Raw genomic sequence first — 25,159 nt, forward strand, 5'->3', positions numbered from 1 at the left:
TTAAATAGTTCATGAGGGAACACATTTGACACTGGTAAGGTACAAAATGTCTTGTCACAGTGGTGCCTTCATGAATCAGATTTGTACATTTGATGAAGGTACAATTTTGTATCTGCAGGTTTTAAAAACCAAAAGGTACATTTTGGTTTTTCATGGTACAAATCATGTCCTTAAAGGTACAAACTGCAATGGTATAAATTTATTTCTTTGTCTTATGGTACAATTCTGTCCTATAAAAAGGTACTGCCATGGTGACAAGGGTTGTACCTTCTTTGATACAACATTGTACCCTTTTTTCTGAGAGTATACTGACCCGAAACTTTTGACCGATGGTGTATACAATAAAAAGTATGCAAAATAAAAATATAATACACACTGCATTTCAATAAAATGGTTGCAGAAATTATTTATTCTGCAAGAATGATTCTAGGCTGAAGTATTCATTTGGTAAAATCTTATTATGTCACCTGCAGGTGATCTTCTCAATATAAAATACATCAGACTTTATTACGCTGCTAATATGACTGCTGCCTCTCTCATATGTCAGGGATTTCAAAGCTAATTTTCGAAATGACTATTCACGTTTTAAGGGTAAAGCATTTTTAATGAGAAAAGAATTATTAAGTGCACCACCACACCAGAAAACAGAGCAACATTTAGACCTCAATTATTTCATGCAATACAAATCAGAATAAATCTGTCATGTATTGGGCAGGGTTGACAGAGCGGTCTGGCTCAGTTTGAGATATGCATCAGTCATTTTCTACCTCCAAATCAGTTCTTCTCATGCTTTTCCTTTCGTTCTGTCTGCTGAGCTCTTCTTGGGCTTATCTACATTATTCTGTGCTTTTTTTTCCACACTGTCTGTGTGTGTGTGTGTGTGTGTGTGTGTGTGTGTGTGTGTGTGTGTGTGTGTGTGTGTGTGTGTGTGTGTGTGTGTGTTTGTGTGTGTTTATCAGTCGCCTGATGTGACACTGCTGACCAGTGCTGACATCACTACTGCTTTCTCAGGAGAAAAAATTGCTCTGCTTTTATAAATGCAAAAAATGCAGCCCACGGGCACAAGCGCAGGCGCACAGACACACACAGACAGCCAAAATGATTCATATGGTGTGACAGATACGGATCCACGCAAGTATAATGCAGAATTTCTGCTGAAAACTTTGCCCATCTGTGTAGATATCCAAGTGATACAGAACATGAATTGAAAAACAGTGAAAATATGTTTGTGTTTGCGCACACACATACACACACAAAACAAGGACAAAATTAGGTACCTGTATGAAGAAGCGGCACGACCGTTCTCTCTTCTGGAGCTGAAAGACAATATTAAAACACTTCAGTAACTCACATACACAAACACAACTGCACACACTAAATCACAGTGCGCATTTAATCATTCAGAGCCCAATAAGAAGCAAGGCCTAATTAGCCGAAATAATCTACAATAATTTGGTAATAAATAATTAGAATCATAATTATATTGTGGATCAGAGCAGAATTAGAAACAAAATGAATGTTTAACTGAGTTACAGTCGCGTGAAACTGACACTGTACCCACAAAACATTCCTGTACACGTCTGCCAGGACAGTAATACTGCAAACATACAAACAAACAACCACCACTGAGCTGTATTGAGTCTGAATGGCCAGAGGTGTCTGACTGTGTCTTATTGCAGATGAGCTGATGCTTGTGTAATTGATAACTTTAGCTGGATCCAGGTAATAGGAAACTGACAGGCTGACTGTTTAAAGTTTGTAAAGTGATATTCAGGCTCTACAGTGTTGTGTGGGTCGCTGTGTGTGTGTCTGTGTGTTCAGCTGGTCTCGAGATGACGAATGAGATTCACTGCTTTTTTTAGACACAATAAAGATGATGTACCGTACAATTATTTAACATTAAAATAACTCTCCTATTGCAGTTTAATACATGGAGATAGCAGGGCCATGTATATTGTGGACAAATATGACCTGATCAAAATAATTTATTGTAGATCTAAATTGTCTTTAACTCTTTAACTGCCTGATATACAAAATGGTTGAGCAAATTTTGACAGTTTTAAATAATGACTATTAAAATGATTTAAAGAATGTTTTAAATAATAGTTTATACACTCAGCATTGTTGGTTTATGAAAAAAAAAATCAAACAAACATAATCCTGAAATATCTTATGGCATACTTTAAAAAAATAAAGATGATTTAGTGTTCAAAACTGTTTTATTTTGAATAAATAATAATTTGTGTAAAAAAAATAATTGTTCTCACACTTCATGTTTTCTATTTTTTCATTCATTCATTTTCTTTTCGGCTTAATCCCTTTATTAATCTGGGGTCACCACAGCGAAACGAACCGCCAATTTATCCAGCATATGTTATATGCAGCGGATACCCTCTTAGCTGCAACCCATCACTGGGAAATATCAATACAAACTCATTCACTATGGACAGTTTAGCTTAGCCAATTCACCTATAGCGCAAGTTTTTGGACTTGTGGGGGAAACTGGAGCACCCGGAGAAAACCCACGCAAACACGAGGAGAACTTGCAAACTCCACACTGAAACACCAACTGAGCCAGTCAAGAATTGAACCAGCGACGTTCTAGCTATAAGGCAATTGTGCTACCCACAGCACCACAGTGCTGCCTGATTTTTTATAGTATATGTATTAATTCCAGTATTTTTACCATAAACCGAGATATCAACCATTTGGTAAAGGTTGATATTTTAGAAATTATGGGATGTGTGGAAACAAAACTAGCGACATAAGGAGTGTGGGGCATTGAAGGGTACAGACTAACCAAAGGATCATTCAGTTTAAGGTCGTGCACAAAATACACTGGTCTAGAACTAAACTAAATAAAACTTGACCCACCTTGCCTTCACTGTACAAGCGAACCAGCCACACTGTTACATACTTTCTGGTTGTGTTTGAAACTGTCTGATTATTTGGGGAAAGTCTTCAGGTGTTTTTCTGCTGTTTATTTCACTGTCAATAGACCCAAACCCCTTAACAGCACTGTTTGGAATCCTGCCAGAATATGCTGAATTAAATTCATTACAGGCCGATAGTGTAGCTTTTGCAACCTTACTGGCTAGACGACTTATTCTTATGAAGTGGATGTCAGCAGCTCCTCCTTCTTATTGGCAATGAGTTTTTGATTTCCAACATGCTCTTCAAAAGGAAAAGATTTGGTTTGCAATAAAACAAAAGCCAGAACAGTTCCAGAAAGTCTGGAGCCCTTTTGTAATTTTTTTAAGGAGACACCTATATCTTAATTGCCTTTTTTCCTTTCTGTTCTTTGTATTATATATTTATTCGTTTATTTATTCATTTTTATTTGTTTATTTATAGATTTTTTTGTTATCTTATATTTGTATATCTTTGTGTATAAATGTGGTATTTTGTTTTTTATTTTTACTGTATACTTTACTTTACTTTATATTTAGTGTTTAATTGTGTTTTCCTGATAATTTCTTGCTCGGTGAATTGTATCAGTGTGTATATCTATATGTATCAATATTATGTACATTTTAATGTCTGACCTGAAGTTAAAAATTAAAAAAATAATAATAATAATAACTACACAAAAAAAATGTACAATTTTGATTTGTTAATGTCTTTCATTTCAATGACCTCATGCTTTTTAACCAATGTAAAGTGATCTGATGCTCACAGCAAATACAATGTAATTTAAATTTAATGTTTTTAAAGATTTTAATATGCTTTTATCTGTTTAATTGAGCTTTAATCTAGTAACAGATATTATTGGACAGAAACCTTTTCCAAACCTGCTACTTTTCAGGAAATTAAAAAGGCTCTGTACTTTTGACTAATTTAGATTAGCATCGTAAAAGTTGTCAGTGTGGCTTTACATCTGGCGAACACTTGCATGTGTCATTTTATTTTCAACACTACACCACAATTAAGTTCAAATGGCATTTTAAGTTTTTTGTTCAACATTTGTCAAAAATCTGTAAAATATTTTAAAGATGACTACTTGGACTAGACGCAACTTGATAATCTCACTCACTCACTTTCCTTTGGCTAATTCGATGCTTTATCTACAGCGGAATAAACCACCAATTACTATGGCAAACGTTTTAGCAGCTTTCTCATTATCCTTTTTCTCATTGCTTTATTAATATGATTATTTAATCTTGACATGATTTTGACTAATGAATAAAGTTAACACATTAACGCTTAATATAAGAATGTTCTTCAGGCGGTCACGAAGATCTCGAGTGGAACTAAAGGGCTTGATGATTGAAAACAACTGTCAAAACATAGTAATGATTGAATTACTATGTGTTAAACTGTCTAAAATAAGTGGTTTTGATATTATTATGTGTTAATTCTGTTTAAACTGATTTTCCTTTTTATTCAAGATAGACTTTGTGTAGTAAGAATTGCCTGAATGTAGATTATACTGGTTTTTAACCAGTTTTGATAAAGACGGATCAACCTTAGCTAAGAAACAGATTGTAAGTTGAGTGTGTGTGTTCTATTCGATTGTGGATCATTTCACAGGTCTGGGATCAGCTCCAAACAGCCTAGTGGATGTCTGACGTTTGTATGCTTGAGATATTAAGATATCGTTCAGAGTTATGTGCATGCTGACACATGGAAGTTTACCTAGTCTATCTGTGTTTTAACTAATCAGGTTAAAACACCTGCATGTATGACACTGGTAATGATGTTATGTAAGACAATAATTGTTGTTGATTTGTGATTGTAAGCAGAGCGGCCTGAGAACTCATTATAAGTGTTGAAGCTGGCTTCTGCTGATGAAACTGCAAACTGTCTTCAATGAACTTTATTTATTTAAATCTCTAACTCCGGCTCTGCTTCATCTGACAGACTGCTCATTCTTTGGGTTTTAACTGTAAATTATGCCTACAATAAAATAATTTATAACAAGGACACTGATCTGAACTAAACTGAACTTCAACTCTGAAAACTGGACTGACAGTTTAAATTTAATAGAACTTCTATGTTAAGCTGCTTTGACACAATCTAAAATGGAAATAAATATGAATCAAACTGAATTGAATCATTTTTAATATTCATAAAATTTAGATGATAAATGTTTAGATGATGGTTTATGTTTTTTTACTTAAAAAAATGTCCCCATAAGGTCAAATTTTACTGGTAATATACTTGTAGGGACATTCACTGTGTGTGTTTTGCATCCAACAGACATCTTACAAGAAGTTCATTATGCCTCTAAGAAATTGGCTGGTGTTTATGTGTAGCATTGTGCAGCCTGTATTTGCGTTTCACCACTTTGAAGTATTTTTTTGATTATTCTTTTATGTTGCGGCTTCTTTTGTTAATTGGAAAAACTCACCGGGGCTTTATGAGCTGTTTTAATTTGTGTGTCCTTATTTATAAGTGTGTGTGTGTGTGTGTGTGTGTGTGTGTGTGTAAGGATTTCTGTCTATCGAGCAGTAGCTGTTTTTAACAGGAAGTTTTCCCATTTGGGCCTTAAAGCCTTTGATCTGTGGACTGCCACAGGTTTACTGCCTAAAACACTGTACTCTGCACAGAATCGGAGCACTGTTTCTCTCTCCCGCTCCTTTTTGCACAAAAATACACATGAATATATTGAGCTATCTCATACAAAAGGATGCCAACGTAATTAACATGTAACAAACATGTAGTAGCTGTGTGTTTACTACCTACGCAGTGTGCGTGTGGTTTGCTAACAGCTCGTGTACCTTGTTTAAACTGCGTGCGGCGGTGTCTTTTCCCCCAGGGGTGAGGTTTCGCAGCTGCACGTCCAGTAGTTCCACCAGCTGTGCCATGGCTTTGACTGTTGATGGGACATCTCCGGGTCTCAACTCTCCCTTTGTCTGTTCAGCCAATTCCCGGGCTACTATAGCAGCAGTTTCGCCCGATCTCATCTACAGAAAGAGAAAGAGAGAGCGAGAGAGATATGTACGTGTGTATATTGATTTTATTCGCTCTGTCCCTTGATGGCCGAATAAGTGGATGAACAAATGGCTTCATAGATTTGTGATTCTGCCTATTTTCCGATTTGCTCTCTGTGGTACAAAGGAAACCATTTTACATTACTGTTAAGCTTCAGTCATCATTGCACTTTACACACACATGCACTCTCGCAGCACACACACACGTGCCACTTTATTTTAAGCTGCTGTCGCACGACGCTTTTGGCTGCACTGTCGTCCCTACGTAATTTTGCCACAAAGTGATACAAATTGCGGCTGATCTTGACAGTTGAATTTTGGCTCATTTTGTTGTACACTAAATTTCCTCTAAGCTGTTTCGCTACAGGCTGCTCTTTGTGATAAGCTTTTGTGCTTTGTTAAAAAAGCTGGAGGCCAAATTATGCTTTAAGAATATTTGCTATAGGCATATCGCTCTCCACTGAATGTTTTTAAATTGGCTGATACTCCATTAGCATATTTCCCATGGTATCATGTTTTTACTCACTCTTTGAGTGATATGATTGGTCCACGGTGAGGTGCAGTTGCTCAGATCTGGTCCCTTCGGGTCCCAGTAGCCAAGCAAACAATTAAACGTGGCTACACCTGAAAAAATAATAATAAAGAAAGACATGAGCTCTCTCTCTCACACATACACACACATATACGCACATACACATTTAGACATATGGCCTGGCAATTGCTGTCAAACCAATCAAAAACACAAGCAGAGCAGGAGATTTACAAGCGTCACAAAATGTGTCAATCAACAGCTGGCAGCTGCCCACATAATGAGGTGGCAATGACAGAACACCTGAACAAGCACACCACACTAACAGGAAAAAAAAATCTGATTAATTCAACGTAACACACAGGTAAATATAACTTTTACAAGTTCATGTATATCTACAGTAGCTTTAACAGGTTTAGTACCACTTTTAGTGCACACATTTTGTTTTTATTACCTATTATGTAGTGTGTAATGTAGTTGTTTCTAAATGTAAAAGTTCAGGATCAGAATCAGAAAGAGCTTGTATGTTCACACATACAAGGAATTTGTTTTTATGACAGAGCTTCTACAGAGCAAAAGAATTACAGAGACAGGACAAAAACGGGTAATACATATATTTTAAAATTAGAAGTAAGTAGTGAATGTGAATAAACAAAGCGTTCTGCAATATTTCTGTGCACAAAGTTCATAATAAATAAGGACATTGTGTGCCAAAAGAAAACAAAACATTTCTGAATGATTCTTCTAAATCCAGTCTTTTTTTCTTGCACAAACCTACAGTATGTATGTAGTTTTTGTAATTGGTTTACACAATGGGCATCTATGGTCTTTACTTTCTGCCCATCAACAAGGTCTTCTTTGACCCTCAAACATTTTAGTTATAGCTGATGCTTAAAAGTTTGGGTTTGTGTTGTCAAAATGTCTGCAAGTTGTCTTTACTGTAAAACACACTTTCAAAGCTCAGACTCAAATTTTAGCAAAACCGTTACTTACTGTTGTATCGTTTGCATCAATGTCATTCTCATGCGACAAAGAAAGCCACACGATTTACATATCGGGCCTTGTGTGTGCTCAGGTTTGTCATTTCAAATGTAGACCTCACAGCAAGCACATGCAAATACAGAGATACTTATGATACTTATCATACTCAAACAAGTGATATGATACAAGCCCGTAGCCAGCCTGGTAAAAAGGCTGATTCACTTTTCTCATTTTCTATTTAATTATGAGGTTTAAATACTGCATTTTAGTAATATTTTAAGCACATTTATTTAGCTTGTCGAATGGTGATCATAACCACGTTTTGATGTACCAAAAACATTTCTAAAGAGTTAGAATAAGGAAATATGAATAAATACTTGTTTTTTAAATAATGATTTTATATATCATAAAAAAAGAAATCTGTTAAAGTTTTGAATTGAAAAACTGTGGCCTATTGTCATTTATTAGGCAAATAACAAACTGGCGAGCACATGTCACAGTCACAATTTGGGATGCCGAATTTGGCCCTTTAGAACGAGAAGTCACACCGAAGCAACAGCCAATACAGGAATCTACTTGGTCTTAAAGCCTTCTATGATGGTTATTTTCATAGGTATTTTTTACAATTTATGATGGCATAGCAGCAAAGAGTATAGATTCACCAAGAGGCAAAACTCTAGTGCGATTTGGGAAACAGCCACTAGATGGCGCGGCAAACATTTTGGAATGAAAATTCCAATTGAACAACAGCATGTTATAAGTCTGTAAAAAAGTAAAATAAACTATTAAAAGTGCTGATGATTATGTTAGCATGTGTTGTATCGTCGTCTTTCAGGCTGTATCTCAGCTTTAATTCGCTTTTTAAATGAATAAATTAAAAACAATATGGCGGAATCCGGGGCTGTTGCTGAACGCTGCTGATGCAATGGACCATTCTATTGAGTATCGCCTCTTGGTCATTCTAAGCTCTTTGATAGCAGTCAAAATAGGACAAATGAGCTCATGTATAGAACAAATTCTGGACCTTTGTCAGTGAGGGCTGGGTCTTTCAAACCATCCGAATCCTCCCTGGCTACGAGCCTGTACTGCTCAGTGTAAATTAGCTATAAAATGTAACTACTCTCTCAAATAGTACTTGTAGACAGAATTCCAAACCTTAAGTATATACAATATACAGTGCTCAGCATAATTGAGGGTCACACTTTATTTTGATGGTCTGTTTGTTGAATTTTAGTTACATTGCATCTATAAGCCAACTAATTCTCATTTGATTATAAGTAGACTATTAGGTTGGGGTTAGTGTAAGTTGACATGTTGACAGTTTCTTATTGTCAGTTAAATGTCTGTTTTGCATCAGTATCATCAGATATTAAGCAGATAGTCTACTAATACTCAAATGGACCATCAAAATAAAGTGCTACCTAACTGAGTACACCACATTTTAAAAATGAATGTTTTTATTAATTTCTCAGTGAATATAGGCGATGTATTTTGGAGCATTTAAACAAAACAGATTTTTTTAAACAGATATATTTATTAAAATAATATTTTAGTCACCAAACATTTAGAAATTGAAAGGTAATGCGATTATAAAATAAATTACAACCTACAAAATTTCAATAAATTAAAAAAAAAATTTAGCTTCTCTTGATTTTTCTATAACATATAATTTGGGTGTACTAGTTTTTGGACTGTTATGGTAAGTTATTTTCTTAGATAAGCTCCAGATTTGAGGCGACACAGTAGTGCAGTAGGTAGTGCTATCAGCAAGAAGGTTGCTGGGTCGAGCCTCGGCTGGGTCAGTAGGCGTTTCTGTGTGGCATGCTCTCCCTGTGCACGCATAGGTTTCCTCCGGGTGCTCCGGTTTCCCCCACAGTCCAAAGATATGTGGTAAAGCTGAATTGGGTAGGCTAAATTGTCCTTAGTGTATGAGTGTATGTGTGGATGTTTCCCAGTGATGGGTTGCAGCTGGAAGGGCATCACCTGCGTAAAAACCTGCTGGATAAGTTGGCGGTTCATTCTGCTGTGGCGAACCCAGATTAATAAAGGGACTAAGCCGAAAATGAATGAATGAATGAATGAAAGCTCCAGATTTGGCTTCACTACAGACTAACATTTTAAAAGAACTTAAAAAGATAGATTTATGAAGGGTAAACTTATATGTGCTGAGCTCTGTATATGATAAATTTATGTGGGAAAGTGACACAATATGAAGTGATTATATAATCCTCCAGTGCACCTCTTAAATTGTATTAATGTACTACTATTTTGTTTTTTCTATGCTACCTTTGACAACAGTATGAACAAAACAACATTTCTTCCATTCTTTCCTCCCAAATTCCTTTCCTTCTAATGATAAGTAGTCTATTTTTCACAGGAATTTTGATATATACCACATTTTGACAATTATAATCATGTGCAAACACATCTAGGGTCTACTTGTTTTACTGCAGGTTTAAAAATAAATGACTATGTAACTATCAGTACAGTGGTAATTCCTATTGTTGTGCCTAATTATAAAGAATTACTAATGATGAGTTTAGTCCTGAACACTGGGATGATAAATTAATTACAGGCTTGAATTACGAATTAATTCTTTCATTCATGTTATCAGGAGCCTTGTTGCAGTGTTGAAGTGTATCAGATCTCTGCCAGAGAGCAATGCACATACACACACGGACACACACTGAGCTGATGCACTGATGTATTCAATACACATTAAACAAAATAAACCTCCACACACACACACTGCCCCTAATAATAGATTAATCACTCTCTTACTAACCTATGGTGCCAGGTGGGCACGGTTGCTTAGCAACTTGTCCCTGGTGTGTCCGTGGCCAGGAGATTTCAGCAGTGAGACGTGGGGCACAATAGTCAACAGTGACGGGAGTCTGCGGGGAGGGAGGCGCTCGAGTCAGGGCTTCTGGGAGGACGTTGTTATGGCGGCGAGGAGGAACCATGGTGGTCGTCGTGGTAGTGGTGAGAGAGGGGCGGAGCGTGCCTGTATATGGGCGTGGAGGAGTCGTGGAGCTGCGTACTGGAGGAAGAGGATCAGGTAGCAAGACTGAAGAAGGCGGATCTGGAAGAAAAATAGAAATGATTTTTAACGCTTACAGTTCAAATGAATGTGAACTATAAAGTTGTTGCATACTACAGAAACACTCAGATATTTACTATTAAAAAAAAGATTATTATTATAAGGATGTTAAACAAACTTATACACTATAAAAAATTCAACTTGAAAAATGAAATTACTTGGGGGTTTTTTTGGTTGGGTTGGCAAAAATTAGTAAAAATAAGTGTAGCTACATTTAACACGTTTACTGAACCTAAATGAAAAATTCCTTCATTAACTTAAAAATATTAGTTTTGTGAGCAAAACTTTGCAAGTGCACCCAAAAAAAGCTTCAACCAACTTGTTACTTTAAGTTGAGTTAGTCTCAGACCTCCTCACTAGAAAAAAAAAAATCTTTCTGCGTTAAAGCTTCAAAGTTTTTGCATTCCACATAGCAAACGGTATGTGTGTAACATTAGTTTTTTTTTTTTTAATAAAAAGTGTTAAAATGTAAACAACTTATTAAAAAAAGCATTCCATAATGTAAATAAGTTGTCATTTAATAAGAATATGCCAATGTCAGATCGAACCTTTTAGTTGTAAGGTTTCTAACACTAACAACGACAAAAATAATAGTAACACCAATAATGACATTAATGTCATTATTATTAACAACGGCAACAAAATACTACTGCAATAATTCTATTAATCGCGATTGATAAAAAAAAAAGTGTGATGAATTAGTAAATTTTTTTTTATTGATCTGTATTGGTATAGATGATGATGCCACTGACCATTATTTATCACTTCAAGTTGCAAAATTTATTTGAATTTCACATTTATATTTTTAAATTTCATAAGTTAGATTAACTGAATCCATCTTTAGTGTCAGTTTAGCTGTCAAGTAATTATTAAAACACTATATTAATTTACATTTGTCATATCTTAAAATATAAAAAGAAATAAAAATGGTCATATTTGTATTAAGCTATTACAGCATTTGTCTATTGATTTAGAACATAGAATATTTATTATTAGATATTTTGGAATAATTTGTTCTACTATGATCAGTAATAATAGTGTAATTTGTCATTTACATTATGTATACAATAAAAATATAATTTAGCAATCAATCATTTCTCCCTTAAAACAGCATTTATGTACAGTATTTCCGCATTTACATCATTTGTAAATACAAATTTAGTCTACACACCCACAGTTCAAGAGCAGACATTGGTTCAAAAGGCAGTGGTAAAGCAGAGACATGAATATCCATCTCTCTCTCTAGGCATCTCCGCTGTTTCAGGGATGACTGAATGAGTCAGGTTTCTGGAGAGTGTTTGTGTGTGTCTTTGTGCCCTGTGCAGCAGTTGGGAGTGTATGTTTTGACAGGCCCGATCCCTGAGTGCAAGGACTTCTGAGAGGCAAAGATAGATGATGTTTAAACGTCACAACTCCCCATTGGCACACTCTGTTCCTGTCTGTCTCTCTCTCAAACACACAAGCACACACCTGAGGGCCCGAATCTGGCATATAGCAGTCAAATGCATACATGCAAGCTTTGTTTGCTGATATAAAGTGTGAAAGAATCTGTATCGGAAGCTCAGGATGTCACATGACAGGGAGTAAACATCCCTTAAAGCCTGGTCTAGACTAAACGATGCTGTAAGAAATCTGTCCATAATAAATGTGCGCGTGGAAAGACGTGAACTGGCACACGCAGCGCAAATGAAAAAGATAGCTTTACTTTTATGTTCTGTCCCTTTTTGTCTCGTTCTCTATCCCTCTGTCTTGCCTTGTTTACTGGAGAAGCTCTTGTTGCCTCAGAAACTGCTGGAAAAAAGGACTAAAGTGTGAAGAGGAGAGAAGAAGAACACTAGAGGACAGAGATGCTACCAGAGAAAAAAAAAAAAAAAAAAAAACTTTCTTCTTTTTTTCCCATCTGTGAATTGGCAGTGGCGACTTTAATAAAAAGTGGATATGAAAAGAATGCAGGAACAAGATCCCACAAGATCTACTCCAGGACCCAACCGAAATATAATTTTGAATATGTTTATTTTTATCTGTTTTCCAATTATATAATTATATAAATTACAATATTTATGTTTTGAACAAAAAAACTCAGTAGTCACTTATACACAAATTACAAAAATTGATAAAATATGAAACCAAAAAAGGCTGCATCACACTTTAACTTTGCAGCTTGAAAACCACTTTTTGACGTTGACCACTACAGTTGAAGTCAGAAATATTAGCCCCCCACAGACACTTCTATACAGCTTAAAGTGACATTTAAAGGCTTAACTAGGTTAATTAGGTAAACTACACAGGTTAGGATAATTACGTAGTTTATTGTATAGCAATGGTTTGTTCTGTAGACTATCGAAAAAATATAACTTACGGGGACTAATAATTTTGCCCTTAAAATGGTTTTTGAAAAATTAAGAACTGCTTTTATTCTAGCCAAAATCTAACAAATAAGACTTTCACCAGAAGAAAAATTATTGCTTAATTTGCCAAAAAAATAAAGGCTGTAAAATTACAGAAATTTATTGATAAAATAACAAACGTTAAATGACAGAAATTTACTGGAAATTTGTGAAATTTGTGGAAATTCCTGTCCTTTAATGTCCATTATTTTACAGTAAACTTCTGTAATTTAATGGCTGTTATTTGACGGGGGGTGGTTTCTGCACCCCAGCTGCCAGGGAAAAAAAAAAAAACGTAAAATAAGGTTGTTGTTTTTTTTGTTTTTTTTTATCAGGTTGAAATTAAATATCTTTTAAAATAAAAATATCAAAAGTCTTTGCTGTCATTTTTGACATCAAAGCATTGATTTTTTTTTTTTTTTATTTTAGGTGTGAAAAAAACTAATTTTTACGATCGTATGTTTAACAGTGAATAAACACATTGACATGAAATAATATGAAAGTTTATATGAGTGAACACGCACCCTGAGCTGCTGGAAATATAACCACTAACTTCAGGAAGGGGAAAGAGTTCAGAGAACTCAGTCACAGTAACTGATTCCGGATCTGTCTTACTGACCCTGGCCTAATGCCTTCAGTAGGTGATGTACTTGCCGGTGCATAAATTATACCCAAAAAATGCGCACTTACAAAAGTGTGCAAATCATAAGGCAGCGTGAGCCCTCGTTAGCAGTTCCGAATGAAAGATAGTTCCTCTTTCTTAGACTATATCCCACCAGACAGCTCTGGCTTATTATAGAGATGCACTGATCCAAATATCCCCTCACATCTCCTCTCATCACTGTTCCTGCCCTCTTTTCTCTCTCTCCATCTCTCCCCCACCTCCCTCTGTGCGGCAAATCTGACTGTGATTTTAAAGGGCCGCTGAGTGAAATGAAAGCACTTCCTGTTTCTATTTCTGTATCTGTCTGTGTGAGGAGCTACTGAGGCAAGACTCTGAAAGCAGCAGAGCGTTCTAGAGTGACTAATCGCTCGCGCACACACACACATACACACAGCCTCCCTTTCGCACAGAAGCCATTAAATGACAAACCAGCCCTTTCATCCACCTTCCAAATCTCTCCATCGCTCCTTTCTGGCCGATGTCCGCCTGTCTGCCGTGCCCTCCGTGTCTCCAGATTGTCATCTCTGTGATTCAGCCCACTCAGACACAATAGGGGAACAGATAGAGGGCAACGCATGTGTTTTCCAACGGAAAGGGCGCTTTGATTGGCGGCTGATCAAAGGAAGTCTTTTATTCGCAGCGTCGATGGAAAGATGCCTGACTCACTCCTAGAGGTTAAAGGTCATTTATCCTCTATTACTCGAAACACTCTTAAAGGTAGTGCAACTTCGGAGTGGGCTTCTAACGTGGTCTGTTAAGCCCATCTCTTCCTGTACACTGACATGAAAGAGAAGGCAATTTATAATCGGACATCTATTTCTGATGACCGGCCTTCTGGAAAACCACTGTATGAAATCGGGTCATTTGATGTTTGGTCATACTTCCAGGTGTGACCGGAACAGCAAATCTTCCAGGGGCTGCTTAATGCATGAAGTCCTGTTAAATATGCCTCAGCCCACACTGAGACGAGAAACAATGTCACCTTGCTGATCAGGACCAATCAGAAGACAGCGTCATGGCAACCTTGCTGAAAACTGCCGATGGATTTAATGAACATGCAGCTTTTATAGACACATAAACGAAAGATCAAATGCATGTATAGCACTGCCACTTAAGTCACTTTAAAAAATGTATGAATGTCCTAGCCTTAGCAACCAAAAAAAATCTAACCAAGTAATGTAGGGCTCAAAGAAAAAAATGGGGTCAAGCTTCTTCTTTCATACATTTAAATGTCTCCTGTTTAATGTTACTTTTTTATACAAAAAAAATCCTAAATTTAAAGATCACAGTTTAATCCTAAATTAAGTTATCCTCACAGGAGTAAAAAAAAAAAAAAATTAAGAATATTTTTTAAGTTGCATGCATTCTGAAACATTATATAATTAGAGAACATTTTAAGACACCTCAAAGTTATTGGAGTTAATTTAGCACTTGTTCGTAAAGTACAAGTTTGTAAACTTGTTCTTAATTAAAGGTGCAGTAGGTGATTGTTTTCAGAAACATTTTTAGTAATGATGTATTTATCTGTATTTTTATTTTTATATTCTGGGTAAGATAAGTAAATGATGGTAAAATTGTCGGGCCAATAATTCTCATAATTCTGATAAATAGCCAAAATGCTCTATCAGGAAATGTAGATTTGTACAACTTCGCACTTGCCATTAGCGCATGTACTGTTTGTGCGCTGCACGTTCATGTGCAGACAGCGCTAAAAGCAAATACTAAATCAAAACTTTTTAGAATCAATGAATCAATGTTGGAGTTACTTTACCATAGCTGAAGTATTTCTGTTAGACAGGTAATGTTATGTTTGAAAACTATTTTAGTCACGCAAAGCTGATGTAGACTGCTTCTTTCGGCAATAGATTGATGTGAATATTTTCAGTTTTATAAGAGACCCTTTACAGCATCGATAATGTAGATTTTATTTAGTTGAACAACAAAACATCAGTAAACAGTGCTATTCTGCCTAGTTTTATTTACTGAGGTCAAGTTGCTTTTATATTCACATTGGTTCATTTTTGAACAATGGCAGCCTGTGACGCGCTTCCTATATTGTTTACAATGCTACTCAGAATATTAAGTCTGAAATAGCATGTAAGTATGGCTTAGTGATAAGTGTAATTCCTGCACCCCTCCGGCCAACCACTAAGGATACAGAAGTTGCTTTATGAAAGCATATGAGAGAGTGATAGCAGTGATCCTTAATTTCGGTCCTAATATTGCACAATATGACAAATTTTGCTTGCTACTCAGCTGAAATCGTGCTAGACAAAATACAGTTTTCATTCAGAATTGTAGGACTATAAAATACTATCAAGCTTTCTATCTGGCGAATGACATGATCTAATGGGTCTCTGTCATCTTTAATGTCCACATTCACGTGATTTCAGGAGGTATGGCTTTGGACGGCTGGGGAGGGACTGTGTTTCAAAGATATTATGCTGACGGTTAACATTTTGCCAAATAACCTACTGCACCTTTAACACTGTTTAACTTGCAATCTAATTTTCCAGGTTTGCCTGACTGACTAAAACTCTCAAACAGCAGTAAAGGCCAAAGGGGCGACCTATTAAGCCAGTCAATCAGACAGTAATTTTCATGAAAGTCCCAATTACAAAAGTAAAACAGGTAAAGCAGCTCTTTTAAGCTAAAAATGGCCAGTCCAGAGTCCTGTCCTGACCTAAACCTAACTAAAAATCTCTGGAAAATCCAAGTTGTTGCTCACAACTAGAGGAAAGACTGAAGAAGAGGAGAAAGATTACAGCAAAGCATTGGTTCCCAAGTTTTTTTTTTTTTTTTTTTTTTTTGCCTAATATTAGCCTCCACATTTAATGATATTATCGCTCATATAAATTTGGATGACAAAACAATGTTATTTACAAACAAATTGTATATTTATTACTATATCTTAACCATGTACAGTATATGCACAAATAATAGCCTAATGTAAACTATAAGAGAAAAATTGTAGGCCTTTTGTAACTGAAAAACATAAGCCTTAGACCTTAAAATTGGCCCTATTTGAAATTCAATACCAAAAATATCAGCATTTACACCGGTTTATAAGTGAAAAAACAATATAGGCTATTACAATGTAATACTTGCAAGCTATTTGTTATGCTTTATCAATCAGTGTAAGGACTGTGTCTGGCAGTGAGTAATAATTTGGTCAATACGTGGAGAGATCTGAGAGGACAAGTCATGGTTGAACATTTCGTGTTTCCAGTATTGCTTCTGCGACCTGAAATGTTTGGAGCTTCGTTACCTGGGTCCAGTATGCTTGGGTCATTACTATTAGCTGCTGAAGGCGAATCAGTGAAACTCTGTCTTTTTTGTGGAGAACGAATAACAAGTTTGCCTTTTTTTGGTCATCCCAGGGTAAAATGAGCTAAGGCAGCATGATCGTTCTCCTAGTTGTCCACTGCTAAAAAACTGTAAAAACATGATGCGTACCCCCACAGGGCTTGCAGAGGCCCCATTGTGGGCCGGGACCCCCCTGGGAAACCGTTACTGTAAGAGATTAGAAAAACCTGTGATATTTAATGAGACTAGTGATGTCCTGTGTGGGAATAGTTATGTCCTGTGTGAGAGACTATTGATGTGTGGGATTAATGTGCTGATGACATTTATTTTAACCAACAAGTAGGCCTAAATATTATAATATAATTATTGTTTTTTTTTATAATACCTTTGAGGAATAAAAGTACTAATATTGAATATTTTCATAGCACGCAATATCAAAATAATAACATATTGTAAGTTCAGAATTGAGATACATGTCGAATTGTGCATGTATTGTTACACCCTTAGTTGCTTCTTGGTGATTTACGGTTTGGATTTACAGCTTCTTGGCAATTAATCCAAACCCCCTTCATAACTTCAGTCAAGTACCTGAAATAAATCCTTCTCTGAGATTCCTCACAGTTGTGCAATTATTAGTCATGTTAAATCAATAAAAGCAGTTAACTCCTCTGTTTAATTTCATGGGTCTCTTCATAGCGGCGTATTTGCAGTTTCTGTGCTATGCCCTTCAGATTGACAAGCTTCTATGACAACATGTGCATGACAATCGTAGCTTTCGCTAAATCATGCTTTCAGTTTAGTTTTGATTTATCATTCAGCACTAGTTCTTGCACAATTTCACTACCTAGTCATAGGTCTTTCCCAAAACCACAATAAAATACAGGACTATCATTAATGATGTCATGCACACGTCTTGGGGTAATGTAACTATTCGATTTGAGAATGAAATAAAATAACACAAACCCTTATGTTTGCTGGAAGCTAAACTTATAATTGTGTGTTCTCGAAAAAAAAGAAGACAGTGCTGGTGCATCTCAGTAGATAAAGGGGATGAACTCTTGCCTTACCCTAGAAAAGATAACCTGTTTTTTGAAAAACAAAATTCAGTCTATTTGGAAAATATTGGACTTTTGGAGAATCTATATAAAGACTTTTTTTAATGGATGGACATTGAAAGCATATAGATTAGACAAATATGTTAATGCTCTATTATTTAATATTAGTATTGTTATTTATTTTCATTTTACTTTCAAAGTGTATTAAGTTATTTTGAATCTATATGATTCTTGCTGTGTTTTTGTTTTTGTATTATTATTATTATAGCTAAACTGAATAATTAACCCTTTGTCAAGTTGTATTACAATGTTTAAAATAAAAACTTGCTAAAAAAATTACACGAACCCATAATAATTTTTTTAAATACTGTTAAAATGCAGTACAGTGTGCAACAGTGGTACATTTATAATAATAATAATAATTCCTTACATTTATATAGCGCTTTTCTGGGCACTCAAAGTGCTTTACACAGAATTTGGGGATCTCCTCATCCACCACCAGTGTGCAGCATCCACCTGGATGACGCGACGGCAGTCATTTTGTGCCAGACCGCACACTGCACACCAGCTGATTGGTGGAGAGGAGACAGAGTGATGAAGCTAATTATGACATGGGGAGGGTTAGGAGGCTATGATGGACAGAGGCCAGTGGGCAGATTTGGCCAGGATGCCGGGGTTAAACCCCTACTCTTTTTACGAAAAACATCCTGGGATTTTTAACGACCACAGAGAGTCGAGACCTCGATTTAACGTCTCATCCGAAAGACCGCGCTTGCTGAGCAGTATAGCATCCCTATCACTATCCACTTGTTAAGTGGTGACGTGTTGGTGACATATGTAATACTGTTTCCGGGTATTACATACAAGCCGCCATTCATTTGAGTAGAGAAATCATTCGTTTATGATCATGTTTTATTCCTATCACACATTAAAGTTAATTTTATATAAAATCATAGTGTACACAACAATCTCTGGGCTTGCTGCATAACAAATACCAAAAATTTCACAATTTATAAAAAAAATTATCACTTTCTGGCCATCGGATATTAGGCATGGACATATATATTGCGATCGTGATTTTCGAAAGCATTAAATCGCTTTGTAAACGTTTATTACTACCATTTCATGAGTCTCCCCATTCAGTTGAATAGAGCGCTTGGACCCGGAAGCCGCTTCGCTTGACAACACACTTAACAAGCGGATACTGGGGGATTAGGACTCACACAGACGGCAGGTTGGGTGCCCCCTGCTGGCCTCACTAACACCACTTCCGGCAGCAACCTAGCTTTCCCATGTGGTCTCCCATCCAGGTACTGACCGGGCGCAGCCCTGCTTAGCTTCAGTGGGCGACCATGTGAGAGCTGCATTTTACTACAGTATGCACGCAGGTCATTGATAGGCTTTCTCCTCAATGTCATTTCTCAAAAATGCTACTGTAATCAACATGGCATTCTTTTCTGTCACTCTCCAGGATTTCCTATGCATATTTATGTTTATTGACTCAAAATGCCAGTCACTGCTGACAAGCTTTAAATGTGTGCATATATAGTTATATAATTAGAATACAGAGGAGAATGTACCACATGTTAGCTTGTTTATTTTGCTAAAGAACATAATTTGTTGAGGTATATGTGGATGTAGTTACAGTCACACATTAAAACTGGGATTTTGTGAAACTTGTTAAAATGTTTGTAAAGGTGATACCTGTCATACTGGTTTCTTTCATGAAACAAACTGCAAAGATATTTCTAAAGAATCGCATGACATCCCGAACAATAAAACAATAAGTGAACTGTAGAAAATTAATACAAAATATTTGGCCATTAAAAAATTTTGATGTATTCTGGTAGCTAAAGTTTACAAAGACAGCATGTGTCACTGACATCAATTGGTTAAAAGTAATCGGGTCAGTGACTTTAGCTCTGAGAAAAGGTCTGGAATCATTTGTATGCAAATGCCACTTTGTTTGATATTTTGTAAAAACTGCTGTGACATTCACATATTTTAGGTGCAACTTCAGAGTCCACACATTTTTTGGATCCATAATTTAACAGAGAGAAACAGGACTCAAAAGAACAAGTTCTGAAATGAGATAATCATAGTCATTAGGGGATCAAGAAAAACAATTATACCACATAATATCACAATCTTTTCTGCGATAATACTATATCAATACATAGATATCAATAAATTGCCAAAATTGATTACAATTATTTGGTTGAATAATAAAATCTATTTCTTCACAGTTCACCACATCAGCTGGTGGTAATGTGTTTTATTTTAAAATAAGTGTTTACAAAACTAATTTCGAGAGGAGCATGTGATATGATTGACCGCAGCTTGTCCCTATCGGTAATCATTAGCTAGCCAATCGGATTATTCCAATTTGAACATAAATATTCAGCCTAACTTTACTCCCTATCTTCATTTTGGAATGAATTCACCTATCCACCTTTTATCCCTCCTCCTCAATTCTAGGATCGGTCGACATGGTGGCTCAGTGGCTAGCACTGTTGCCTCACAGCAAGAAGGTCGCTAGTTCAAGTCCTAGCTGGGCCAGTCAGCATTTCTGTGCGGAGTTTACATGTTCTTCCCGTGTTCCCGTGGGTTTTCCCCAGGTACTCTGGTTTCCTCCCACAGTCTAAAGACATCCAACACAAGTGAATTAAATAATAGTAACAGTCACAAACTCTGAGCATCTCTAAGTGAGTATGCACTGGTGTGGTTGGTGGTCTGTTCCTATAGAGTTGTCTTTATTAATCAAGGAATATTGCAAACAAATCGGGGGGAGCTCTCGCGAACTACCTGATCTCGTATCCCTCTAAATGCTTATTGACCAGGCAGGAGCCATGGGCTCATCTATTTCCGAGCTCAGGGTTCTCTCACGAGACAGCATGCCAAACCTGCTAACATCATCAAGCATTATCTAAGTGTGAACTCTTGAAAGATGGTGGTATTGTGAACGGTGCATACAATATTTATGACAAGCATTCATTAAAGTGTTGGTCTGCTTGACAATCTCAATTTTTACTGCAGGAATAAAATTGAAGTAAGATAAATAGATTCTGTTTAGTTTAAACAGATGTTGCCACTTGCTAATAAACTCTAATTTGTCCTAACACAACTATAGACAAACCTAACAGTAATTTCATCAATTACAGTTAACCCAACGCTTGGATTTGTGCAATGGTTGGGTTTGACCTCATTCTACTCAACATTGGGTGACAACAACCCAGCATTTCTTCGAGTGCAACGTTTTCCTATATGGGAATATAGATTGGAAAACGGTACATTACAATGCATCGCAATACATTCCTTTATTTACTTTTCAGCTTAGTACCTTTATTAATCGGGGGTCGCCAAAGCAGAATGAACTGCCAATTTATCAAGCACATGTTTGACGCAGTGGATGCCCTTCCAGTTGCAACCCAACACTGGGAAACATCACAATACAGTGTATGTAAGATCACAATAATATTGTATCATGAAACAAGTACAATATTGTATGGTGGAGAGTAGTCATAAAGATGCAAAACACAGCGCACAAAGAAAGAGAGCAAAGCCCAGGCTGCTCTCTTCTTCCTCCTGTTATCAGCAGTATGGTAATAGCAATGTAAGTCTCCTTGGTGAGGTTACCACTGTAATCCGCACTCTTATCCTCTCACATCTACATGGTGAGATGCTCTAGGTCAGCAGTCTGTGTAAACGTGTATGTGTGTGTGTGCATCCATGTACACATATGTAAGTGTATGTGCAAGCAAGGTCAAATATTGACACTTAAAAGAAGCATGTAAATAAAATAAAAATAACATAACTCCCACAAACATGCTTAAAAAATGTTATTTAAGCACTTCTGTTTTTTTGTACAGTAAATTGCATGGACAAAATGGTCTAATAAAACAATATGTAAGCACACACTGCTACAGTTTTACATTATGTATGTTTATTAAAAGAGTTTATTGCAATTCTGTATGCTCCAGTTGTTTGTTGCAGTCATGATTGAGCTCATGCAAAACTAAACAAGATTTAGGTCTTAGAAAAAGAGTTTTAATAAAATGTTATTTTCTAAAGCAACTCTCCTTTACAGTATATGTGTGCTGATAACATCTTTTTGCAATCAAGTCTCAGCCGTGTTTCAATTATTTTATTCATGACATTTTCACAATTCCAGTATGAATTTACATGTTGCCGCATTACTCAAATGATCAAAACACTGCTAACTTCTCAGTTCAATGAGTCAGTGAGTTGTTAACCTGACTCATTACGACTCCTAGATGTCTAAATGAGACAGGTTTTGGTTCAACAAACAATCTATGAGAACTATTCAGACGATTCAATCCAATTCCAGAATGAGTCTTTGGACTTTGCACAGAGAAGCGTTTCGACTGATCAAATGAAAAGATCAGACTAAAAATAATGATTTACCGACTACTGAAACTACTACAGTAAGAATGATCACTAGCAGAATCTGACCCTCACTGATGTACATGTTGCGAGCTATTCATATCAAATCCGCTTTTTTATTATTTTAGCCTCAGTGGAAGATTTAACTCAAAGGTTTATCTATAATGCCTAAAGCAATGGTTCTTAACTCTTTTGATTTTGAGGCCCCCCACTGTCCAGTATTCAAACGACCTGGACAAGGATTAAGGATAATTACTTTTTTGCCCACAATTTCTACAGGAAAAAAAAAGTTTTAGAGCTTAACATAAATAGAATAATGTGTATTTGTAGTAAAAATGACCATGAAGAAATTATCATTTAGGCTACACTTCAAAATAAGACTTCATATATTAATATTAAATGTACAGTTGAAGTCAGAATTTTACTCCCCAACCCTCCCCCCACCGTTTATTTTTTTTCCCAATTTCAATTTAACTGAGAGAACATTTTTTAACACATTTCTAAACATAATAGTTTAAATAACTCATCTCTAATAATAACTGATTTATTTTATCTTTGTTATGATGACAGTAAATAATATTTGACTAGATATTTTTCAAGACACTTCTGTACAGCTTTAAGTGACATTTAAAGGCTTAACTAGGTTAATCAAGTTAACTAGGCAGGTTAGGGTAATTAGGCAAGTAATGATGGTTTGTTCTGTAGACAGTCAGAAAAGATAGCTTAAATAGGCTAATAATTTTGACCTTAAAATGATTCAATAAAATTTTAAAACAGCTTTTATTCTAGCCCAAATAAAAAATAAAAAAAATTCTCCAAAAAAAAATATTATCAGACATACTTTGAAAATTTACTTGTTTTGTTAAGCATAATTTGTGAAATATAAAAAAAAAAATCAAAGAGGGGCTAATAACTCTGACTTCATCTGTATCAATTCATAAATGTAGAGTGTCTGTTTTTTTGGGTGAACAATTAATCAATAGCAGTTAATTTCCTTTAAAAAAGATATACATATATATATATATATATATATATATATATATATATATATATATATATATATATATATATTTTTTTTTTTTTTTTTTTTTGGTCATTCTTTAATCAATATCCAAACATTTACTTCCGCTCTGGAATGACAGTCCTTCTCTGATGACATCAGTTTGACGGCTTAGGTTAAATAAGCCTAGTCATGCCCTTGCAACTGTTAGGTTTGCTGTGATTGAAAGACAAGAACACAAAAACAAATCCCCACCCCATACTCAATATTACTGTTCAGTTGAAAATACATAATCATAGTGAAATAAAAGTCAGCAACAATAGTTCACGCAGACTTTAAGTCTTTCTGAGTCACTCCTGGTTGAGAACCACTGAGCAAAATGTTTGCTTTCCACAGAACATCATGTGATGAGCAAAAGTATTGTACTGTATGTGGCAAAAATACAAAATAAGAAGAACAAAATGTAGCAACCCAGGCTCATGAAAATATGCATCTGTGGTAATGTTTGAATTCCATCCTTCAACACTAACATTGATTGAACTGAATCATCATTAAACAGACAAAAAAAAAATCATTCTGTGAAACTGCTTGATTCACTCAACTTGTTTCACATGTTTCTTTCTTAAATGTTCACATCTTCAAACCTGATCTGACATCATAGAATTAAAGCATGTCTGCAAAAATACAGTATCTTGCACTGCACACTCTATGGCTCACTTACGAGCAACTCACTAACAACCAAAGTGTATGGCAAAACCATGAGTACAGATTAATATGGCTTTTTTACCTAATGTATAGTAGTTAAAACATTATAAAAAGTGTTACTTTTGGACAACAACACTGTACCAGGTGAGCTACTGAGCAAATTTACTTTGTTGGAAAAGCCATATGGAGATAGACTTGTGATGCAAACACTGAAATGTATTAGTTTACAAACTATACACTAATATTATGAGGGGATAATATTGTATTGTGCAAGAAGCTGTGTGGAAATGAGTTTTTATTCATCAATCATCTTCCCTCTAATCATAATTTGAATTAAAGATGCAGGCAGCATTGATAGACCCTCACACCCAGGCTCATCACTGCCCAATGGCTTTAGGCCCCATTTATACTAATACGTTTTAGTTTTAAAACAGCGTTTAAAAAAAAAAAAACAATCCACGTCAACACTAGTGTTTCACCCAGCATTTCAGAACAACTCTGCGTCTACATTACATAGCTAAAAACGCACATCATGTGACCACACACACACTCTGGCATGCACTGCAGCGTGCTTTGCGCACATCTACCCTATGGGAGCTGTGCACGTCGAAATGTTCATCAAGGATCTACCGCTGGATCTAATCTCACTATATTTGTTAAACGTGATATTTAATTCATCTTGTTGTCTCTATCTAACGGCATATTCGCAGACTTTGCTTATTTGAATCTATTGTTCTCAGGTAACGTATTTTGGGTGGGCGCAAAGATAAGTTAATATATTAATTAATATAACCGCGTACACTGATTCTGCATGCCTTGACTGATTGCTTGCCTTTATTTCCTATGTTGTATAAACTTATTGTACGTTGTACTTTTATAATGGCCCTTATTGATTTATAAAACTGATATTCAATAAAAGAGAGGACATGTTTTAGGGTTGGGCCGATAGACAATGTCATCGTTCATCGCCGATGGCCAATAGACAACACAATGTTGAGCCAGCATCGCCGATGCTCCGCTCTGCCCCGCCCCCGTCTTAAATCCGCTCACGAAAAATACACACTTAGGCCCTGTTTACACTAATACGTCTTATTG

At 35.9% G+C, this 25,159-nt stretch overlaps 2 protein-coding genes across 41 annotated transcripts in view; both read right to left on the reverse strand.

Moving 5' to 3' along the window:
* Positions 1 to 25,159, reverse strand: part of pds5a (PDS5 cohesin associated factor A) — a 485,752-nt gene that overhangs the window by 152,251 nt on the left and 308,342 nt on the right. The gene's annotated exons all lie outside the window — the stretch shown is intronic.
* The window catches only part of adgrl3.1 (adhesion G protein-coupled receptor L3.1), a 209,680-nt gene that overhangs the window by 74,430 nt on the left and 110,091 nt on the right, over positions 1 to 25,159 (reverse strand). For all 40 annotated transcript variants that reach the window (XR_015476579.1, XR_015476578.1, XR_015476577.1 and 37 more), the window contains 4 exons: positions 10,229 to 10,525; positions 6,460 to 6,557; positions 5,721 to 5,906; positions 1,278 to 1,316 (listed from right to left, as the gene is read on the reverse strand). Coding sequence is in view for 37 of the 40 variants with exons in the window: in XM_087237172.1 (XP_087093298.1) it covers positions 1,278 to 1,316; positions 5,721 to 5,906; positions 6,460 to 6,557; positions 10,229 to 10,525 (620 nt within the window). In the remaining 3 variants the exon portion in view is untranslated. The remainder of the gene's footprint in view (positions 1 to 1,277; positions 1,317 to 5,720; positions 5,907 to 6,459; positions 6,558 to 10,228; positions 10,526 to 25,159) is intronic.

The sequence above is a fragment of the Danio rerio genome, chromosome 1, assembly GCF_052040795.2.
Source record: "Danio rerio strain M-AB ecotype USA chromosome 1, GRCz13ab, whole genome shotgun sequence".
NCBI lineage: Eukaryota > Metazoa > Chordata > Actinopteri > Cypriniformes > Danionidae > Danio > Danio rerio.